Below are 22,408 nucleotides of genomic sequence, written 5' to 3'. Positions count from 1 at the left end.
GTCCCGGGAACACACAGGCTGGGGTCTGTGCCCTGTTCAGTGCCAGTGTTGGCATGGCGCCTGAGCCCAGGGCTCCTTGGGCAGCTCCATCCGCCCAGCTTTGGGTGAGGGAATGGAAACTTAGTATGGAGGTCTGACCAGTTAACAGCGGGGGTATGCCTCTGATTGCTTAGAAGCAGAAAATGGACCAACTGCAGCAAGAGGGGTGGAAGCCAGGAAGCACTTTTTTTTTTTCTTTTTCTCAGGAAGCACTTTTATCTATGTGATGTCACTTCATGCTTTCTTCTACCCTGTAAGGTGGCTGTTATTATTAAATTCATTTTACAGATGAGGAAAGAGGCTTAAAGCAGATTTTGCTCTAGGTCCCTCTATAAACAGCATGTTGAGGACCAGAATTCAGGCTTTTAAACTTCAAATTCCAAGGGCTTTCTAATAGTGCACATATTTTCATTCTTGAATTCTAATTTGTTTCAGCCCCTGGTTCAAAGAAATCCTTGAGGGCCCAAATTAAAAGCCAGTTTTGGATAATCTATGCTTAGGAAGAATGGAAGGGAGAAAGAGGAGGAAAGAAGGGGCAGAGGGGATTGAAACATTAAATAATTTCTCTGACTTAGGATTTTGTTTTTAACCTAACACAACCCTAGCGGATATACCTTCCTCGGACAGATTGTAAAATAAATGTGTATTTCAGAGAAGTCTTACTGGAGGAAATGGAAGGAAGTGGCAATTCAGGAGCATATAGTGTAATGGGGAAGAAAGTGTGATCGTCTACAGTGAATCCACCTACTGATAAGGACTCTGGAACAGAAGGTCTATATTGCTACCTGTGACTGTGCAAAACCCAGATGTGATTATTCATTCCTTATCCCTGTAGTTCCTCAAGTGAGAGTTATAGTAGGAATCCACCTGTGTTACTGGTGAATCACCGCCCCTGTCCTCAGTCCTGAGGAGGGGCTCAGACCAGCTTACCTCACCCAGGTCCAGGATCAGGCCAGCCCAGTCCTCAGTTCCTTCTAACTGGAAGTTTCCTAATTCTCTTTGGGGGAGAAGGCCTGGGAGGCCAGGGTGAGAGGTCAGGTGTGCAGAGCTGCACGTGTGGCAAGAGGGGAAGCACCTGCAGCAGTAGCTGCCACCCACTACCCATTCTCCTTAGTCAATCCTCCAATTTCCAGAGTGAGCGCAAGCTCCTGCCCCAACTCCAGCTGTCCTGAGTTTGATCATCTCAATGGGATGTGGGCTGGGGAATCTGGAACCAAGATTTGGGGTTAGTGGGTAACAATAAAGCCACAGGGGACAGGTGAAGTCCCTGCTGCCTCACCCATCTTTCCTCTTCGGGGGACTTACTAAGGATCCCAGGCCTTAGATTATAACACACATAGAATAACATGGCTGGGAAGGCAGTGTGGAGGGATGTTCTTTCCTGGATTTGAATGAGAAGGTATGTGCACGAGCATAAGAACACATATGGACACTAAGATATGTATCTTTCACTATGAAATGCCCAAGGACTCACTCAGCACTGAGCTGGACCTTTGCATATGCCTCAGGAGTAAGACTGTAAATAACAGAGACTCAGACTAACAATGATGTAAAGAAATAGGGTTTATTTCTTCTCACATTACAAGAGCAGGTTTACCTGCTCAGTGATGCCATCAGGAACCCAGACGCTTTCTTTTTGCTCTGATATCCTTAGCATATTGGCCTTTATCTTTCTTGCCTCAAGGTCTCTAGAGAGTGAGAACTCCAAGGATCTCATCCACAGGGGAAAAGAAGACTATGTCTTCCCCTTTTTCAAGAAAGCAAAAAATTCTCCACATCCTTTCTCCTCGCCAGTCTTTTGCTTAGGCCTCATTGGCCAACACTGGGTCACATGACCACTCCTAGCTACAAGGAAGGGAGTCTATGAGAGCATGGAACAGGATTTCCATGATTGGCACAGAACAGTGGTTCTCAACCTCGGCTCTATTCTCAGAGATTCTGACTCTGTTGGTCAGGGTTGGGGCTTGACATTGGTATTTATTAAATTCTCCAAAACCTAGGATTTAAAAAAAAAATGTAATTGCTTTTTACTACAGTATGGTGCCAACTCAAGTAATCATCTTCAACCAAACCCACCCTGGGTTCTGGACAAGCCACCTTATTGTACTGACTGGGATTCTCTAGCTTATCCTGTAGCCCCTGCTCCCTTTGGAACTGATTATATAGGTGATTAATTAGTACATTTGTAGGTCATTTGTTAGTGAATTTGCAGTTAGTAACTGGTTAGCTCATCAGCTGGCTAACTAATTAATAGAATGGTTAGTTGGCCTTTCCTCTTGTTTATGTGTCTGGCACATAGTAAGTACTTGATAAATATTTCTTTGGGTGAATGAATCCATAAAATGGAGATAAAACGGAGTTAATACCGCATCAAATGAGATAGTAGCTATGAACTTTGTAAATGATAAAACACTGTAAAGATATAAGAATAACATTTACATGAGAAGCTACTTTAAAATTTAGGGCCAGAGTAAAGTTTTTCCCCCCATCCTTCACCAAGGAAATAGTGTTTCCACATTTCTGAAATGGAGAACTACCATTTTGCCCTGTTGCTAGTAAGCCAGATTTGTCTCTCAATTATAGCAACTTTGTCAACACTTAGCGATAGCATATATTCTTTCTCCTTTTTCCTTGACCCTACTTTGTCTTTCTACTTGTATTTTTATTAGCTTATTTTGGTTATAAACCACCTCAAGCCTTTTTGGGAAAGAGGTGGGGTAAAATTAATTTTAAAAATATTTGGGAACTAACCTTTATTATCTACCTACCACATGCCAGGCATTTACATGTATTGACTTAGCCAAATCTCACGAATAGCTAGTAGATTGTGCGATTATCCCCATTTTATGTAGGTGTCAAGGGACTTGCTCAAGGTCATACAGCTGCTAAGATTTCAGAACCAGATTTCAAAACCAAGGCCAGTCTACACCAAATCTGAGACCTTTCCCCTAAGCAACCCAAGTTGGTGTGATAGATGCTTGGTTATGGTCAACTATTTACTTAGCTAGTTGAGGAGAGTTTTTGTACTTTGAACTCCTCAAATAATTCTTGGGGGAAAAATTGGTCTTTTTCCTTTCGCCACAGGCCATTTATCAGCAAATACTATACTTCATCAATTGTATGCTATTCTATTATTTTATGTACCACTAAGAAAAAAAAACCCTGCTACTTAAACTATGACACACCATTGATGTTAAGATGCATCCTAATTTCAGAGATGTCAAAATGCGAAAAATGTGTGTCTTAGAATCAATAAAATAATGTATTCCATCCTACTAATGGAGAATTTGTGTACATAACCTCCGCTCTTTTCTTGCTCAATTGCTGGCTGGTTTGCCCCTTCCTTTTCTTATTTTTTTATTTATTTTATTTACTTATTTTTGGCTGTGTTGGGTCTTCGTTGCTGCGCGCAGGCTTTCTCTAGTTGCGGCGAGCAGGGGCTACTCTCTGTTGCAGTGCGCGGGCTTCTCATCGCGGTGACTTCTCTCGTTGTGGAGCGCAGCCTCTAGGTGCACGGGCTTCAGTCGTTGCGACATGCAGGCTCAGTAGTTGTGGCGCACGGGCTTAGTTGCTCCGCGGCATGTAGGATCTTCCTGGACCAGGGATCGAACCTGTGTCCCCTGCATTGGCAGGTGGATTCTCAACCACTGCGCCACCAGGGAAGCCCCCCCACCCCTTCCTTTTCATCACCCAAACCTTGCCTGTCTCTTCAATATCGCATTTCTCCACATCATCATGAACTGTCAGTTTTGATTTGGATTATCTCTCATGAGTCTCCAGAAAGCCTTGCACTCATAGGAGGTTTCCACTCTAGTTTTTTTAAAGAGCTACCTTAGATGGTCTTATTATGAACTTCCTCCAGTGGCTGTCATCAAACTCTTTCCAGAGTCTGGCCTAAGTCTAGTTTTCCCATGGTAACTGGTGATTCACTGCCCTCCCTGTTCACCATTCCACACAGTAGTTGGTTGGTCTGTACGCTATTTACTTGCAAGGGATTTCCCTCCAGGCTGTTGGAGAGGGCATGGGAGGGGGCTTGGGCGCAGAAGTGGGCATGTCATCCAGTTCTCCCTAACACAGGAAACATGACTCCCCAGGCGTCTCCTGAAACACCAGGGCCTTCCCTTTCTCCACACCAGGAGGAGGCAGGATTGGGGGAGGATTCAGCTTCTCCACCCCTCTTAGACCTTACTTCCCCTTCCTGGTTTGGGACTCCATGAGACAAGTCATGAAGGGAAGATGAGGCAGTGGGATCTGGTACTGCTGGGGGAGATGAAGATTCTTGAGCAGTGGGCCCTTGTGGAGCTGGGTTACAGGCTCCTGACAGCAGCAGCTGGCTTTTCTGAGGTGGTGTTCTGCTTCCCCCTTTGTGTGCAGGGTTCTGGGGAAAGCACTGATTCTGGCTTTCCATTTCCTAGCATTATAAAAGGGACAGAGCCATCCAGGATTTTCTCTGTCCTGTTCCCGTCGATCTGATTTTGAGGTCAGAATCTGGAAAGGAACAGAGGCTGATTGGAGAGGCTGGGACACCATGGAGGCAGGGATACAGCCCATGCTGAGAAGTGAGGGGCTAATCTGGGAATCCTATTGACAGAGGACTCTGGGGCCTTTGCAGATGGGTGGGCAGGCAGACCTATCCTGGCCCCAGTGTTCTGGGCATGTTACAGGCTGTGAGGCTTGGGCATGGGCTGAGGTCCACATGGGTCTGTGTGCCTGTGCAGCTGCAGGAGCCTGTGGTGAGGTAGAGTCAGACACAGAGAAAAAGAGATAAGTGAGACAGAGGGAATCAGAGGCTGGACCGGGAGGTCCAGGTGGCCGAGGGGCACTCACTTTCGGAGGCACCTTGGCTGTCTGGCTCAGTGCGAAGCCGCCTGGGCTTCCTAGACTGGAGCAGGCACTGGGCTTCCTCTTCAGCCCTCCGAGATCTCGGGGAGCTGCTGGCAGAGTCCTGGCCCTGGTCCGCAGTTTCCCCAAGAGGCTCTGCCAAGCCTTGGCACCTCGGAGCCTGGGCCTGGGCTCGGATTCAGGCCGGCGCCGCACCTCCCCGCCGCCGCCGCCGCTGCCGCTGCCGCCGCTGCCGCCGCCGCCGCCGCCGCCGCCGCCGCTCCAGGCCGGACCGCCGGCCTCCTCCCCGCCCTAGCGCACGCAGGGCCTGCCCTAACCCGTGACCCCCGCGGTAGACTCCAGCGCCCGCTGCCCGCTGGGCCCGGACGAGCGCGGGCCGGTGAGCAGCGGAGTCGGTCCCAGACGAGGCCCGGCCCGGCTGTCGCGAGAGGGCCCGGAACCCGACAGCAGGAGCGAGCGCGGGCCGGCGCGCGGAGGTGTGAGAATGTGAGGCGGGCAAGGTCGGGAGCCGCCGTGCGGGGCGGTGGGGCGCGTGTGCGCTGTGGCCGCCGAGCGGGCTCACGAATAAAGCGGGCACGGCCGGGAGCGGGCTCGGACCACGGTGCGTGAGGGCAGGCGGGCCCCGCGGCCTGCGGCTCGGCGGAGGGCGGCCGTCTGGAAGTGGGCCCCGGCCCCGCCGGCCCGGCGTGCGGCGCCCCAGGGTGCGGGCTGCGCCGCCGCCCCTGGCCGGCCGTTCCGGTTGTCGAGCCTCGGGTGGGAGCCGCGCGGCGCCGCCAGGCCGCTCGCCCTCTCTTCCCCCGCCCTCTAATCTAAACCATGCGGGCTCCCACCCCGAGCCGGCCGGCGGGGCCCGAGGGCCGCGGAGAGGGCACCGGGCCGCGCGCTGGTGGAGCGGCAGACCACTCCGAGCTCGGGGTCCCCAGACCATGGAGCCAGGGGACCCTCGAGCCCCCTCCCCGGGGGGCGGCGGGCGCGGACTGATTGACAGCAGCGACGTCAGCGCGGGGAGGGGGGTGCGGCCCCGGAGGGAGGGAGGGAGGGAGGAGGAGGGAGCTGAGGCCCCAAAGTGCAGCCTCGGAGATCAAGGGCCCGCTCCAGAACCGGGATGTGTCCGGCCAAGAGGGCGCGGCGGGCAGCGGAACCCTGACCCAGCTGCCCCGAGTCGGAGTCCCGGCTGACCCGGGCTCCTCGGACCCGAGCCTGCAGCGGACCTCGGGCCGCAGGCGCCAACGCATGCGGCAGCGCAGTTAGGGTGAGTGAGGGTCCCGGCGTGGGTGGGGGTGAGTCGGGAGTGCGGGAGAGGGGCAACCCCGAAACCAGGGAGGATGAGCTGGAAAGGGGGAGAGTAACAGGACCTGGGTAAGAACCTCGGGGACAGTCAAGGCGGCAAGAGGGCGGCGAGAAGAGTTTCTAATCCGGCTGCCGCCTCGCCCGACTCCCAGCGGTCGGAGCTCGAGCCCTTCTCTCCTCCTAGTAACCGGACGAATTGGGTCTAAGGGCCCAAGAACATAGAAACGACAGCGCCAGCGCCAAAGGAACAAGGTTAGGACGAGACAAGTGGAGCGGTGGCCTTGAAATTGGTGTTTGAAGAATAAGAAAGGCCAAGGAGGAGGGCCCAGGTACTTGGCGAATATCGATGTGGAAATGTTCGTGATCAGAACACTGGACTACAGTGCCTTTGATGCAACAGGGTCGTCAAAATTAAAGCAAGGAGCATACTATATAAATAATGATCCATGATCAAGAATTATCAAAATATGAGCAATTACCCAAAAAGCAGGGCTAAGCGGCATAACTAATACAGTACTCGGACTTTAAAACAACAATAAAATAACAGTCACTCTCAAAACCAAGTGAAAATTGTAATCACAAATTTGAGAGAATCATAGACAAAGTGATGGAACAATGTGATAAGAACTATTGTATTAAAATCAATAGAATAAGAAATAGTAACAGTGTAAAAATGATAAAACTGTAGGAAAAAGGTGAACAATGAAAATACTAATAAGGGAAATACTAATATTAGTAGTATTGACAGAATACTATCATATAATTTATTATTGATACTATAGTGAATTATTAAAATAAATGTTAACCAAAATCTTAAGAACAATAGTAATATAAATAAAGACAGCAACAAGAATTACTGGAGTAATATGACAATTTATGACCAAGGTTTTAATAGTCCCAACAACATTATAAATAATGGTAGAGTAATAAGTATTGTACCAATGTGATGAGAAAACAGAGTATTAAGAGCTACAACAATATTACAAATTATGACAAAGTAACAAGAAGTAATGATGCATTGAAAAATAAGTAGCGAATTAAGATCCATAACATTACAAATAATGACAAAGTAACAAGATATTGTAACGATGTGATGAAGAATACCTGGAGTATTATGAACAATCCTAACAAAACAAATAATGGTAAAATAACGAGAAGTATTATAAGGACATGAAGGAAATGAATGTGAATATTGAGAACAATAATACTACAAGTTATGGTAAATAAATTACTGAAACTGTGACAAAGTACAAACAGAGACTGAGGAGGCAGCACGGAAACATTTCAGGGATACAGAGTAAAAATAAAAATAATGAGAGATTAACATGACCTATTGGAAGACTATATTTAATAATTGCCTAGGTTTTAGTAATAGTATTACGAATGTGCCAGGAGGCCCTAGAATGATGGAGCAGTGACAGGAAAGCAATAACAACATATTTGATAATGATGAATTAACAAATCAAACCAGTACTTAAACCATACAGTATTAAAAATAACATGTACTAATAGCTTGTGTGATAGAATAAGTAGTCTTAATGTTATTGAATTGACCAGAATACTACTCTGATAATAGAGATAATTAAAATAGTATAAAAAATTAACAATTCCCCCAGTGCGAGAAAAGTATCACCAGTAATCTAGAAATGAAAAGAAAAATGCTGTTCTTCTTAAAAAAACGAGTCAACTGAAAGTGACGGACCTGAGCGCACAGGGCGCGGAGCCGGCCGGCCGCGTCCGCCGAGGGCTCCAGAAGAAGGGCGAGCGCGGGCCGCGCACCCCGGCTGGTGCGGGACCCGCTCTATTGGCGTCCCAGCGCGCCGGGGCTCGGGGTCCGACGGGACCGGACAGCGGGGATGGCCGTGCCGGGCGGGAAGAAAAAGGAACGAGCGGGGAGCTCCAGCGAAGGCGAATCTTCGCGATGTCGGGATGTGGCTGCGTGGCGGAGAGAAAAGGAAGAGGCGAACCTCGAGTTGGGGAATGAAAGCCCAACGCAGCCCTTGTCCCGCGTGGTAGCGGTGGGACTGGCGTCAGTGGACGCCGGCCGCGGATGTGCTCAGCACCGGGCAGGACTGAGAGCGCGCGGCGCAAGTCGCGGGGAGCCGCTGCACAGCTCCGGGTGTGACAAGTGTCCGCAGAGGACCTAGTGGCCAAGACAGCATCAGGCCAGGCGGCCCCTCCTGGCCCCGCGGGCCGCAGCATCTGGACCAGCGGATTGCGGGTGCCCATCCCGGCTGACCCCAGATATAGTTGGAACCAGCGCGTTGGGCCAGAGCGCACAACTACCCCCGTTGCACAATGTCCCCTTGCCTGGGGTCTCCTGGGTTTCCAGGTTCGGCCCCGGAACCCGCATGTGGCCCACGGCCGGTGCTGGCATTGGCCATGCCCGGCGAGTCTTCCTCCTCAGTGCCTGTGGCTGGAGGACCGACCCGCCTGTCAGCCTTATCTTTATGGGCTTTTCCCAGCCCCAACTGGCCCCGGCCCCTTTTTATCTCCTCGGTTGCACTTGGCTTGTTTACTTTGTGAGGCCCTGGGAGCCCATGTCTAGGCCTGGGATGGGAGGCCAGTGGTGAGGGACCTGGGCCTTGGAATGCCCAGGGAGAGCCAGGAGAGGACAGAAAGAAGATAGGGGGAGAAAGAGGGAACATTCAGCTGCAAGAAAGGCAGGCAGACATTTAGAAAGCCTCCCCAGAACTTGCCCAGATCCACATGAAGGGAGAAGAGCTAGGAGGTGGAAAGGAGAAGCAGGGATAACGCAGGGTTGCACCCACGATGAGGCAGGACAGGCAGGTCCTTGCAGGCGGGACTCTCATCCTGATATCCCAGGACCAGCTTCCAGAAGGAAGCAGGCACATGAGCAGGCATGTGAATAGTCCTAGTCGCTTGGGGAAGGGTAGCTGTGCCCTGGGGCAGGACTAGGCTGTGCCTGTCAACTGGACTCAACTGGCCTGGTCCTTAGCTGGGAAGGGTCTGAGTCCTTTGCCTCAAAGCAGAGCCCTTTGAAGCTAAAATCTAAAGTGTGAGTGAGTGAGCCAGCCAGTGTGCATGTGAGGGCAAGGCTGGGGTGGCCCCTGGCTGAGTTCGGGGCCTGAATCAGAGTGGCCCTAGGAAAATGTGGCTACTTGGGTGACTTGTAGGCTATGAGAAGGTGCTGTGTCTGTGTGTGAGGACGTGGGTGCCTGCGTGGGTGCCACACAGGCATCTGAGGGAGTGGGAACGTACAGGAAGGAAAACCTTTGGTTCAGGAAGCCTCTACCTGACTGCTGTCTGAGGGAGTGGGTTTGGGCAGATGAGTGACCAGGAGCCTGAGAGGCCGCTCAGCCGAAGGCCCTCTCTGCCACTGTGGAGCCCTGGGAGCCCAGGCCCTGCCCTCCTGGGCTGACTCTCCTCTCCTCCCTACCCAGAAGGTGTCCTGGCTGCCCTGGGCCAAGAGTGAGCCTGGACCCCAGTTATTAGGAACAGACGAAAAAGACCCAGACTTCAGGCTCCAGGGTCCACTGGAGCCCAGCAGGAGGACGCACTGGGGGTGCAGCTGGGGCAATGCTGAGAGGGCGGTCCTTCCCCCAGACCTACTCGTCACACAGCCCCACACCCAGGGCAGGAGGACCTGGAACCGCACACAAACCCTCCCAGGTCCAGACCCAGAGGGAGGAGGCGAGGGTCCTGACCGCGCTATTCTCCCTCCTCCAGCTCGGGAGGGGGCGGGGTCCACGTGCATCAGGGCGGCCTCCCAGCAGTGCCCGAAGCACCCCCCACCGCCACCCGCGGCTCGGCTCCAGGGCTGCCGGGTCTCGGGCGCGTGTGGACATGGGCATATGACTCGCGTGTGCTGTGCCCACAGGAGATGCTGCAGGATAAGGGCCTGTCGGAGAGCGAGGAGGCCTTCCGGGCCCCGGGCTCGGTGCTCGGCGAGGCCAGCGCCGCCAACGCCGCCAACGCCCCCGAGCCCGCGCTGGCCGCGCCGGGCCTCAGCGGAGCCGCGCTTGGCAGCCCCCCGGGCCCCGGCGCCAACATCGCCACCGCTGCCGCCGCCGAGCAGGTAGGGCCGGGCCGGGCAGGCCGTCGGGTGGAGGTCGGGCGTCGGTTTGTCTGCAGGGCTGCCTGTGTCTGTCAACCGCCCCACTGCGGGCAGGACTGTCTGCCTGTTCGCGCTCCCCTGGGCAGGGCTCGCCTTCTGCCCTTCGTCCTTCCTCCACCTCGAGCCCTTGAGGCTGCTCTGAGACAGGCCGGGGAGGGGAGCCCGCGCCGGAGCGAGCCCAGGAAAACAGTCCAGCTCCGACGACCCTGAGAGGGCGGGGACAAAAGCCTGGGACCAGGCGGGGTGAGTAGCCCCTGGCCGGGTGCTTGCGGGAGCCGCCGCCGAGCTCCGAGGCCTAGGGGACACCACCGTGACCATGTGCACGCCCTCTGCCTGTGCGGGTCCGCAGGAGGTGTTTGCGGGTGCGCGCCTCTGGCCGAGGGTGTGTGTGCCCATCCTGTGTTGGTGTGTCTGCCCGCAAGCCTGTGGCTATGTCGGGCCACGTGCAGTGTTTATGTTTGTGCAAGAGTGTGTCATCTACCCTGGCACGGTCGGTTAGTGTGTCCTCTGCGGGCCCGTCTGTAGATGCAGCTCCGAAGAAGGGGATTTCAGCCACTGATTAAATTTTTAAAAATTCACCAGTGGTACAGAATAATTTTTTGAAACGACATCTCGAGGCGTGGGCACCTGGGGCTGGCAGTGTCCTGCATGGTCCCTTGGGTCTGTGTTCCCCTTTCTGATGGCTCCGCGTGGAGCCGTGGGCAGGGCGACACAAGTCCCCTCTCTCCCATCCCTAGACTATCGAGAACATCAAGGTGGGCCTGCATGAGAAGGAGCTCTGGAAGAAGTTTCACGAGGCGGGCACCGAGATGATCATCACCAAGGCGGGCAGGTCAGCGCTGGTTTTACTTCGGGGGTGGGGATGACGGATGGGGGCAGTGGGGAGCCCCAGGGGCTCCCTCAGCAGTCCTCTCGGTCTTCAACCCAGGGGGCGACTGGAGTCCCCTTCGCCATTCTGGCCTTAGCTCCAAGTCCCGCCACAGCATCAGAACTGACCTCGGAAGCCCGCGGGGGGCTACACCACAATCGAGAGGCACGGGATGGAGGGAGGGGAGGGGCAGTGATATGCAAATGAAACGCAAACAGGGTCGCGTTGCTGGAGGTCCCCGCTCCAGCACTTTTGGCCCCTGGGGGGCTGCTTTGTCCTCCTCCTTTTGGGGAGCTGCTGGGTTTCTCAGGATTGTATTGACTGGGGACCCGGAGATGCCCCTCAACAGACTGAGGAAAGGGTAATGGGACCACGTTTTCCTATTTCCATTGCTTTTCCCGGGGCAGCTCGAACCCCAAGCCTCTCATCCCACGGGCGCCGCTCCACCAGTTGCCAGCACCCTCCTCGGCCAAGGGGAAGGCACCGTTGGGCCCTGTGTGTGTGTGTTGTTCGGGGAGTAGCCCTCGGGTGGCTGCCAGAGAGGGATGATTTATAAAGTGGAACCATCTTTAAAATGTGCTGGTGTCTGTGGGAGAGAGCCTGGAGGAGAGGGAAAGAGGAGGAAGATGCAGAACGGGGCATGATGGAGAGATTCGCTGGGGCGGTGCACCCTGGGTGGGGTTGGAATCGCAAGGAGAGCGGTTACCAGGTGAAGGGAGATGGCTGCAGATGGAGAAGCTGGAAGGTTCAGGTTCAGGTTCAGAAACGTTCTCCCCCCTACTCTGCCTCCTCTACAAACTCACACTGGATTTTGGTTCCCGGGGTACAGTTTAGGTGTGAAAATGTCCCTTTATCTGACACTGGACCCGTAGTTGGGTTTTCTGAGGAATAAGGTGGTGAAGCTTCAAGGGCCGGGGAGGGGGAGTCAGACCTGGGGTGGGGGTAGGCTACCCGTTCCACTCACCTGCTTCCATCTGTGCCACCCTCAGGCCAGGTACTTTAGAGTCTATGCCCTTTCCTCATGTCCATCTGTAAAATAATAGGTTTTTCTTTATACAGTTGCATGTAAAGCCCTTAGCACAGCTCCTGGCACATGTAAGCACACAATAAATGCTAGCGAATACTGTTCATCATAATTAGAGAAATGTCTGGCATTTACTCAGCGTTTTGTTCTACTTTTTAGAGAGCTCTGCTGAACTGCTTAGGGAATGATGGGTCAGAGGAAACAAAAAGCTGGCAGTTTGCTGGGTCCTTCCAGTCTGCTTACTGAGAGGCCTTGCAAATTTTCCTTTGTTTTGTTGGGGGAGGGGGTCTGGGCACTCGGCTGCCCTCTTGCCTAAGTCAGGGAGGTGGCAGGGCCACCCAGGGCCTCTATCGGGGGAAGGAACAAGGAAATGTCTGGACTGGAGTTTGCTGCATTTTGGGGATGGGGAACCCGGGATGCACTGGGGAACCTGGTGGGGGAACGGTCGTTGAGGACAGTGGGGATCAGGTGTCACAAGGCCTGCCTCTGCCTAGTTGGGTGCACTTGGGCTAGTCCCCAAGCTTCCTGTGGCTCAGAGGTGTCAGGTAAAACAGGATGGTGACTGCAGACCTACCTGCCATCCTTCCTTTTTCAGTTACTGTGAGACTCAAACCAGGGGCCTTATGAGCAGTGCTTGGTAAATTGTTGAGCGGATTATAGGTGTGAAGAGGGGATTTATTTCTTGTTACTGCTGGGATGTAGAGAAGAAAAGAAGAGAAGGATCCAGAACTTCCATCTTGAGGCAGCAGAAATAACCTTGTCTCTTGAAAATGAACCAGCATGTTCTTTGGGCATGCGTGGCCCCTGCCATTTTAAACAAGGCATTTGTGATTCTCCTCAGTGGGGTTTCCTGCACCTGCATGGGTCCTCCTCCCTCCCTTCCCCAACACACATACGCGAGCGCACACATGCGCGCGCACACACACACACACATTTCCAGAGGTGACGGGCTTCAGGCAGATATTTGTGCCTGATCCTAGTGACAGAAGAGGCACATCCCTAGAGGCTTAGAGGCAGGCCTCAGGGAATGATGATAATAATTTTTAAATGACCATGACGATGGTGGCCCATTAGGGATTCATCACAGTCTTTCCCTGGCAGAAAGTTATCCTTGCACCAGGTCTAGTCCTTAGGAAAATCACTAGCCTTATCCCCTGCCTGCACGGTTCTCACACACCCTTTTTCTCCTGCGTAGCTGCCCACTGGCTTCAGAGACCACTTTCACCGCTCTGACCCCGTGTCCCCCTCCTCCCCGCTGCCTCCTTCCCATGGCAGCCTTGGAATGCACTGTGCTTTGCTCGGGCTTGTGGCCCTTCAGCGTCCTGTCCAATGCCTCTCCCTGTCCTCTTCTTTGTGTCTCTACCATCAACTTCCTGGGACACTTCTATTTCTCAGCAGATGGCCTGGACATTTCTCCTGAACCTTGAATCATAGATTCCTAGACCGCTTGAGCTGGAGGAGAACCAAGAGAACATAAACCCAACCCCTGAGAAGGGAGGGCATTTGGCCCTTGCCCATAGAAGCAGAGTTAGGCAGCTGCCAGGTCTACGCAAGCCAAGCAATGATGCCCCTCCCCCCAGAACAAGCCCCTAACTGAGAAATTCCCTTGACTGCTTGTTTATGGGGACCTGCGCAAGGTGGAGTTGCTGCTCTGCCCTAGGGACCCTGGCTGGTTAGGGGCGTGATTGCTCTCTGGTTGGCCGGTGGAGGCATGGTGGGGGTGGGGGGGGCGGGGGCTGGAGAAAAGGAGCCCGAATGTTCTCAAGCCAGTATGAGTCCTTAGTCACAAGCCTCTGCCTTAAGCCCCGAAGAGCTGAAGGCCAAAGGAAAAAAAGGTCCCCTTCATTGGATAGTGATTTTGAATTCTCAAACAACTTGAGCTGGTGACTAACATGCCAGCCGCAGTTCAAGCCATCAATTTCTGAACGCTCGGGGTCCCCTGATGTCAGGTATATAATGGGGCCACAGCCTTCCCTAGCCAGTCTCTGTCTCTCTTAGGCCCCTGCACCCAGAGAGTTTATGCCCTTAACTGCAGAGAACAGAGCCCTCTCTGCTTCCTCACATCCCCGCCAAGCTTGATACATGTGAGAAACTGCATTTTCTCCCAAACACAGATAAAAGTGAGCTCTACAAAATTTAAATATAAACCTCCCCAATATGAAAATTTCCTAACCGTCTGACTGCTCTACTCCTAGGTCATGGTTTTGCCACCAGATAAATCTCCACTATCAGCCTTCATAGCCTGTTGAGTTCAATGTTGCTTGTGTTAGTGACAGTGAATTTGTGTTTGAAAAATGAACTACTGATGAGAACTCCTGTTGAACCTGTATTGTTTGTTATTCTGAGGCAAGGATTTGGCCCGGCTTAATCCGGGGCTTCAAAGCCAGTTGCCCTTGCTCTGTATACAGAGCGTCAGAGCCCAGTGGCGTGGGTGATAAGAGAAGTAAGGGTTGAAGACACTGGGAAAGTGGGTTGGGGAGAGAGTGCTTTGATCTCTTTCTAAAGTATTTTCTGAAAGCAAAAGTCTATCAGAAGGAAGTGTCTTCAAAAAAATCTGAGAGAAGCAACTGGCCTTCCAAAACAGCATCCATTCCACACACCCTCTCTCCTGCCCCCCACCTCAGGGAAAGTATTTCTTAAAAATGCTTTGAGTGAAGTAGAAAACTCTGTGTGTGTGTAAAGTGGAAATAAATTACGTAGCTCTGTCATTGCTCTCAGAAACCATTTGGCCACAAAAGCTTTGGTCTCAGTAGAGACGGCACCCCTACCTCCCACCCCCAAACTTAGCCTTAGTTGCTAGGCCCTGGCCTCTTTCCAACACACCCAGAATTCTTCTTTAAGACCCCAAGACACTAGGGATAGAAAATGGATGGGGTTTTCTGTGGACCCCTACCCTTTCCTGCATCCCTTTCCTTTCAAACTCTGGCCTCCACGGGCCTCTGTATGTGTTTGTGTACACGTATTTATGATATATACACACACACATATAATTTTTTAATATCAATTTTATTGAAGTGGAACCTTTCTGCAGAAAAGTGAACAAATCTTGATCGTACAGCTCTACAGACTTTCACAAAATGAACACACTGGTGTTAGCACCACCCAGATAAAGAAACAGCACGTTACCGGCCCCCAGAATCCCTCTTGTCTGCCCTCCCAGTCACCGCCTCTCCCCACCTCGAATCCCCTCTCCAGACTTCTCACCCCTTCGATTTGGTTTTGCACCTACATTTCAGGGAAGGCACATATAGCCGCTCCTGGGGTTCCGGATCCCCCTGAGGAAGCCGGGGGTGTGGTGGATTTGGGGTTGGGGGGCTCTGCTAACTGGAGAGAATCTGGTGGGTCTCCTCGGTTCGTTCTTTCCTGCCCCCCACCCCCTTGGATTGGTGGGGAGTGAATAGGTCAGCACCTTGAATTTGGCCACCCCTTTGGCCCGGGACCGGGTGCCCCGCGGCTCTCTGAGCCCAGTTGAAACTTACTTGGCCTCTCTCTCAGTGCGTCTTTACGGGTTTGTTGCCAAAATCAAAATGCCCCAAACCCTTGCCCGGCGCCCCGCAAGCCTCCAACACCGAGAAACGTCCAAGGAAGCTTATCTTAGCAGTTCATTCTAAAACCATTTCCGAGTATGAAGTAGATAAGTCCCCACGCCCGCACCCTTTCAGAGCCTGTTTCATGATCAGAGGAGAGACCCCCCCGGCTTTCATCTCCTCCCGGGGCCGGCGGGGCAGGCGGCTTGTTTATTCCCTGGCGGAGCAATTTCCGCGGGGGCCGGGAGCGCCCCAGATGCCTGCGGACCAGGAGTCCGAGGCGGGCGGGGAACCAGAGCCGGGAGAGGGCGCCAGGGCCGCAGAGAGAAGGCACGCAGGGCACGGGGAAGGGGTGCGGAGGGGCGCACCGAGCAGGGGTCTGGGTGGCTGCCGGGTGTTGAGGACAGGGAGCCAGGGCTTCACGGTCACCAGCGCTGGCCGGTGGCAGGGCTGAGTGGGGTACGGGCTGTGCAGTCACTACTTCCCTGCTTGGCCCTCCCTCCCTGTCCCACTGAGGTGTTCACTTCCGCCCCCCCCCCCCATAGGTGATGGTTTTCAGGTACATTTTCTTTTGGTCCTAAATCACAGAAGCAATTTACAACTCACTCTATGGTTTCATCTGTTTCAATAGAGAAGACCTTTACAGGGCGGGGTGAGCGCAGAGGAAGCCACAGCTCCCAGTTCAGCTTCCTGAGGCCTGCCCTCCTGGTGAACACTCCCATGCCAGGCCTCTCGGCTCCAACCTTGGACCCTCTGGAACCAAGGGCAGATGCCCTCAGCTCGGGCAGGAGGCCTGCGAGGCTGGAGGAGTGTGTGCTTCAGCTGCACACGTAGCCTTTCCCGCACACCAGGCAGGACCTTCATCCTCTGCAGCCCGCTAGGTGGGGAAATGATAGTGCCCAGGGTCCCCACTGGGTGTGTTCTCCATGGCCCAGAAGCAGCCACCAAACTGGACGCTAACAGAGACGGAGATACCTGTCTCCATGAAGGCAGCGGTGCTCAGCTGGCCAGCTCAGGCCAGCTCAGCCTGGAACAGAGGACTTTTGAGCTCCCCATTCAAACCACAGATCTCATCGTCCCTCCTGATTTCTGAGGGCAGTTGCCCTAGGAAGAGGGAAAGGCAGGGCAGTGGCTAGGAGACACCTTCCTTCCCTGCCCCAACTTCCTTAAAACCTCCTGGAGGCGGTTATCCGTCAGGAATCTGGTCCACGGTCAGCTTCCAGGAGAGGCCAAATCATGGGACACCAGCCCCATGCCTTGGGAGGCCGAGGACAGGCTCCTTGCCAGCCTTCTCCAAAGCACTAGTCATGTCCGCCTGGCCTCCTGAGCCGCTGTGGTGAAGTACAGTAGCGGGTAGAAGGGCAAGGGCAGGATCCCGTACCCCCCTCTCAGCCTAGGTTATGAAGACCGTTGAAGTGGCAGCGAGCAGTTTTCTCCTGGCCCCCTTTGTGGACGCTGGCTGGGGGGAGCGGGGGGAAGCTGTGCCTGCCCTCTGCTGTCGCCACCTGCAGTGATTATAGGAGAAGCAGGATGAGTGCAGGGCACTGGTACCAGGCCAACCCCAAGCCCAGCCGGGGCTGCCCCGCTCTGTGGCTGTTTCTGTAGCAGTTACAAAATGATAGCCTGCAGGGGACGGGATTCTTGGCCTTCCCCCAGGGAGGTGGGAACTGAGCAAACTGCTGCCTCCCTCTCCTTCAGCCTTAGGCCCACCTGGAGAGAGGCTGGGCCAGGAAGCGGGTGGTACAGGCTCCAGCTGTGCCCCAGGGCCGGCTGGGCAGGGGGCTGGTAAGCAGGAGGCAGCATTGGGTTCCTGGGGAGGGGGTTGGGTGGACATTTGAAAACGCTTTCAATTGACATCTGAGACAAATTCTTCCACACGGTTTATGAGTCCCTAGACTTGCCGCTAGACTCATAAACGCGCACTCTCTCCAGGCGCACACGCGCGCACTCCACCGTGTACGCAAGCACATGTGCTCGTGCGCACACATGGTCACACAGCTCCCGCACCCCTGGCCCACTGCAGCACTCATGGGCCTGCCCTCCAGCGAGAGAGGGTGCACGGGCTGGGGCACCCTCCACCTCAGGGTCCTGGCCTGGGCTTGCTGTAGGGTCTGCCACCTTGTGGGGGCCTGGATCCCTCTGGAAGCCCTGCTCTGTCAAGGTAAGCTGGTTCCCTGTCGACAAAATGGGAGACTCCAGTCATCTGTTTGAGGTGTTTAGGACAGCTTCTCCTGAGGGTTCCCGTGCTGTCTCTCAGCTTCGTGAGAGCCGGAGGACCCCCTGATGGCTTTCCCAGAGCTGCCTGGGCTTCTACCCGCTCAGGGGATTTGGCTCCCAGTGGCCTTAGTGTCTTCAGTTAGGTTTGGCTTCTGCCTCTCTCTTGGGGACATCTTTGGGGGAGATCAGCTAGGAGGGGGTGGGAGCATCTGAGGAGGACTGAGGAAGTTCCCCTCTGAGGAAGTCCGGTGTCAGGGACCTGGTGACCAGGGGAGGGTACCCCGCAGGTATGGGTACATGCTGTTGTATGTTTGGTGTGCTGAGGGGTCTGAGGAAGCTCTTCTCTAGAATGTTGCCTGAGCCTCAGGGTCCTGGACAGTTTCATCATGGGCTGCAGGACCTGGAAAACTTTCTGCTTTTTTGCTGACTCTATTTTCATAGAGGTAGGTCATACCACTGGTCTGCAGAGGAAGGAGTGCAGTGGGGGTCAGTGGTAAGAGCTGTAACTGGACTCATTTAATCCACACAGCAACCTATAAGATTGGTAGTCCCATTTTAGAGATAAGGAAACCAAGGCATAGAGAGATCCAAGCAAGCTGGCCAAGGCAGCATGGTGTGTCAGTGGTGGGGCCAGGCTGTGGACCACGGCAGGGAGGTTCTAGAATCCATGCTCTACTCCTCAGGGCTCCTAGGCTGACTTTCCCCGACACCCAGTTAGTGCGCACAGGCCCAGGCAAGGCATTCACAGGGATGAACACCTCTGCTAAACACACAGGAGGCATCCGGAGAGCGAGCAGCACTCCTGCTCTGCTACGAGTTGGTTTGAGGCCTGGGGGTTTCCATAGAGACATGACCCAGCGGAGGCACCTCATTGTTCACGGAAGCAGCTGACAGGGACTCCCAGGTCTTCTGCTCTGGGCCCCTGTAATGCCCCCCCACCCCCACCCCAGAACTTTCGTTGTGTATGGATGACAGACAGGAGGGAAATTAAGGCAGCCTGGTTGGTGTTGAGATCGTCTCTCACATCCTGACCAGGGTCTCTGTGCTTTAGCTGCTCACAACCACAGACTGACAACTGCAGGGGCTCAGAGGGAGCAGCTTGTGCAGCCCTTTCCTCGTAGAGGGGGAGGCTGACCACAGAGGGAAGCAACTTACCCAAGGTCACAAAGCTCTGACCAGTGCCGAGACCTCTTGCTAAAGGGGCAGTGCCTCTTAAGGGCTTCTATCCCCTCGCCCGCTCTGTGCCACGTCTCCTGGTGCTCTGTCCACGCCTCTGCGTCATCTCTCGGCTTCCCCCAGGAGGATGTTCCCCAGCTACAAGGTAAAAGTCACAGGCATGAACCCCAAGACCAAGTACATCCTGCTGATCGACATCGTCCCCGCGGATGACCACCGCTACAAGTTCTGTGACAACAAATGGTAAGAACCCGGGACCCTCACATCACCCGCCTTCCCACTCGCACACCCATCCCCACCTGACGTTTGGCCCAGGGACTTACCAGTTAGTCCCAGTGATTGGCCAGATCCACAGCCTTGGGCACCGGGCCTGCTGAGGCTACAGGGTCATCAAATGTTCACACACCTGCTGCTGGCTGAAAATGAGCCGCAGTGTTTGGGCTTCTGGTGGATTTCAAGGGTCTGTGCTCGCCCCACAGCTGTGAACGAACAGGGTGGGTGCCTGTGCTTTGGGATGACAGATGAGCCCCAGCACTGGGCAGGTTTAGGCTCTAGCAGTGCTGTGCTCGGGGAGGGGGGCAGAAGATGGAAGCCACTTTCCTTGGGGGCTTTGGTATTCCATAGTTGGGGCCCAGTTACCTGGGCTGTGGCATCTCTCTCCTGTTCCTCCGCTCATTTGCTCTTTGGCTGCAGAGGTTTCCCTCTTATGCTGTGCCCCCATCAGGAGAGAGCAGTCAGATTGAAGGGCGAAACCAAGCTGGGACTGGGTGCAAAAACGCTGGGCTGCTTTTCCTGAGGCCATCCCGTTAGTACCCTGTCTGCCCCCAGAGCCCAGGACAGCGCCCAGGGAGAGAGAGGGATGAATGAATCCACAGCCCGGGACGTGGGCTCAGCGGTAGATGAGTAATAGGGCTGCAGAGCCTGGACCCGGGAGGCCAGATTCGGTGGCCAGGTCCTGCCAAGGGCTTGTCTCTGTTCTGTCTCTGGGCTGGAGCAGCTCCTGGCTCAGGGGACAGCTAGCAGTTCGTTTCTTATGTTTGTTTTGGGGGCAAGCAATTTGAAAATTGTCTACATCCTCTGAGAAACTACCTCCAAACTTATAACATTTTAAAAATTGTAAATATAACACATACATGGCAGTGCCTGAATCTCCCCACAACATACTTGTGATTAGCCCCATTCCTTCAAGTAAAGCATCACATGTCTCTGTAATCTCACTTTCTCTTTCTTATTGCAGTGAAATACAGGAGGTTCAGAAATGCTCTCCCTCCCCAGCACTCTTTCCTCTGTCCCTCCCTCTTACCCCCAAAGCCCTAAATTGACAGTCTGATAGGACCATCGGTGATTTGTTTCTCAGGTCTCTGGGGATTTGTTCTCAGAGGGGACAGAGAATCTGGGCTCCCCCAGGCTGCAGGGCAATCAACTGCTCTGGCTTCTCCATGCTCTGTTGGCAGGATGGTGGCAGGGAAGGCTGAACCGGCCATGCCCGGAAGGCTCTACGTTCACCCGGATTCTCCTGCCACTGGGGCCCACTGGATGCGGCAGCTGGTCTCCTTCCAGAAGCTGAAGCTGACAAACAACCACCTGGACCCCTTCGGCCATGTAAGCATGGGACTGCCTGGCCTTGAGGGCGAGTCCGGGGCCAGTGTTGGGGTTGGGCCGGTCCAGGGATCCGGGATCTGGAGAATCCATTCTCGGGATCCAGCTCCAGGCCGGTTTGTGGAAGGAGCACAGGGTCTGAGTCCCACAGCAGAACATCCTTCCCCCAGCACTTACTGGCTGGGTAACTTTGGGCAAGTCTCTTAGCCTTTTTGAGCCTTGGTTTCCTTGTCTAGAGCATGGAGATGACCATGTGAGAATTAAATGATTACGCATGAGGTACTTTGTACCTAAGAGGCTCCAAATACATGGCAACTATGACAGCAACGATGATGATGGACCAAATCTCAGCTTCAGTTTCCCCAAATCTGGCCTTGCTGGAGCCTCAGACAAGTAAACCTTCTTGAGAAAGAGTCACTGATGGGTTCCGAAGCCTGTCTCTGGCGTGTACCGTCTGCCTGGCCCGGCAGCCACCTGCCCTGGAAGGGAAGGCCTCGCTCGGGCTCCTGGGTCAGCGCCTTCCTGGCCTTGACCGGGACCTGGCTGTCACGAGATTCTGGAGCCCCAGGGGTCCTGCCGCTGATGCCCATCCAGACTGCTGAAGCTCATTCTTTCCCCGTCTGTCCCTGGCAGGCCCACAAAAGCTTTTTATGTGGAAATTGTTAGCTCAAGTGTGTGGCAAACAGAAGCCTAGGGACCCGGTGTCATCTGCCAGGGAGCAGGCCTCGCCCCTCTAGGCTACCCACGGTTACCCTGGAAACGCAGGGTGTGGTGTGGTGGAGCGGGTGCTGTCGAGGCTCCTAGATGCAGTTGCCCCGGCTGCACCCCTAACACTCATACTGTCCATGTGGATGGTGGTGGGGGAAGCAGGGGTGGGCGCTGTGCAGGCATGTGCCTCTTTTATGCCTCAGTTCTATTTCTGGGGAGCTGTGTGCAAATCAGAACTCTGTGAATCATAGTTCCTTGTGGAAAATGCCAGTGACGCTTCATCTCTGACTGATTGGTGTGTAACTGGCAAGCAGCTCTCAGTTCTCATTTTCTCGGAGTCTGTTCAGTTCTCTTCTGGGTCACTGGTGATCTATAAACCAGCAATTAGGAGAATGCTTCGTTAACATAATAAACTCCTGACTTACCTGTTTTGCGAGGGGCGTGGGCTTTCCCGTGCAGGGCAGGCCCATGCCGTCGGGTGTGTGACAGAGACCTGCAGGTGTGCATGGTGACGTGTACTCATGTAGCCCCAGCCTCTCCCAGGGGGCAGAGACAAGCCACCATCCAACGGGAAGGGTCAGCCGAGCCCCCACCTCTCAGAGCACAGGGTCTTTTAACCGAGGGCCAGAGGGGCTTCCCATTCTGGCCAAGACTTTGCTCCTGGTCAGCTCCTACCTGGCCTCCTCTGCTTGGCCAGGCTGTGGGATCAACCTCAAAAGGTTAGCGAGGGCCTCGATGGTGGGAAGTGGGAAGCCACATCTCTGCCCGTGATTGCACACACACGCAGACCCCAGGGGACAGACCACTGGGGTGAACACAGAGCTTGGCGGAAGCTGGATCTTCGGGTGAGTGACCAGAAGTACCCAGGGAACCGAAGCTCTGGAGAATTTCGGATGCACAGCTTGCTCTCATGGTTCCCAGCTGCAGGGATGCCTCTGAAGACTCCTCCACCTCCCTGGGCCCCTGCAGAATGCGGCAGGGGAGAGAGTCAGGTGGTTGAAAAGCTGGGATTTTTAGGAATCAGGAGACCTGGCCTTCAT

At 54.2% G+C, this 22,408-nt stretch overlaps 1 protein-coding gene across 3 annotated transcripts in view; it reads left to right on the top strand.

Moving 5' to 3' along the window:
• The first annotated feature begins 3,957 nt into the window (after window positions 1-3,957).
• Window positions 3,958-22,408, top strand: part of TBX4 (T-box transcription factor 4) — a 32,592-nt gene continuing 14,141 nt past the window's right edge. Inside the window, exons 1-5 of one of the 3 annotated variants that reach the window (XM_079905583.1) lie at window positions 3,958-4,383; window positions 10,013-10,210; window positions 10,987-11,081; window positions 19,185-19,304; window positions 20,516-20,663. In XM_079905583.1, coding sequence (XP_079761709.1) covers window positions 4,276-4,383; window positions 10,013-10,210; window positions 10,987-11,081; window positions 19,185-19,304; window positions 20,516-20,663 — 669 coding nt within the window. In that variant the 5' untranslated portion in view covers window positions 3,958-4,275. Of the gene's footprint in view, window positions 4,384-5,212; window positions 5,360-5,987; window positions 6,134-10,012; window positions 10,211-10,986; window positions 11,082-19,184; window positions 19,305-20,515; window positions 20,664-22,408 lie in introns of those variants that run through there. The other 2 variants (XM_079905585.1, XM_079905584.1) reach the window with 2 other exon arrangements.

The sequence above is a fragment of the Stenella coeruleoalba genome (genome assembly GCF_951394435.1).
Source record: "Stenella coeruleoalba genome assembly, chromosome: 19".
Classification (NCBI taxonomy): Eukaryota; Metazoa; Chordata; class Mammalia; order Artiodactyla; family Delphinidae; genus Stenella; species Stenella coeruleoalba.
The sequence above is the reverse complement of the archived record's forward strand: the minus strand, read 5'-3'. Positions and strand labels throughout refer to the sequence as shown.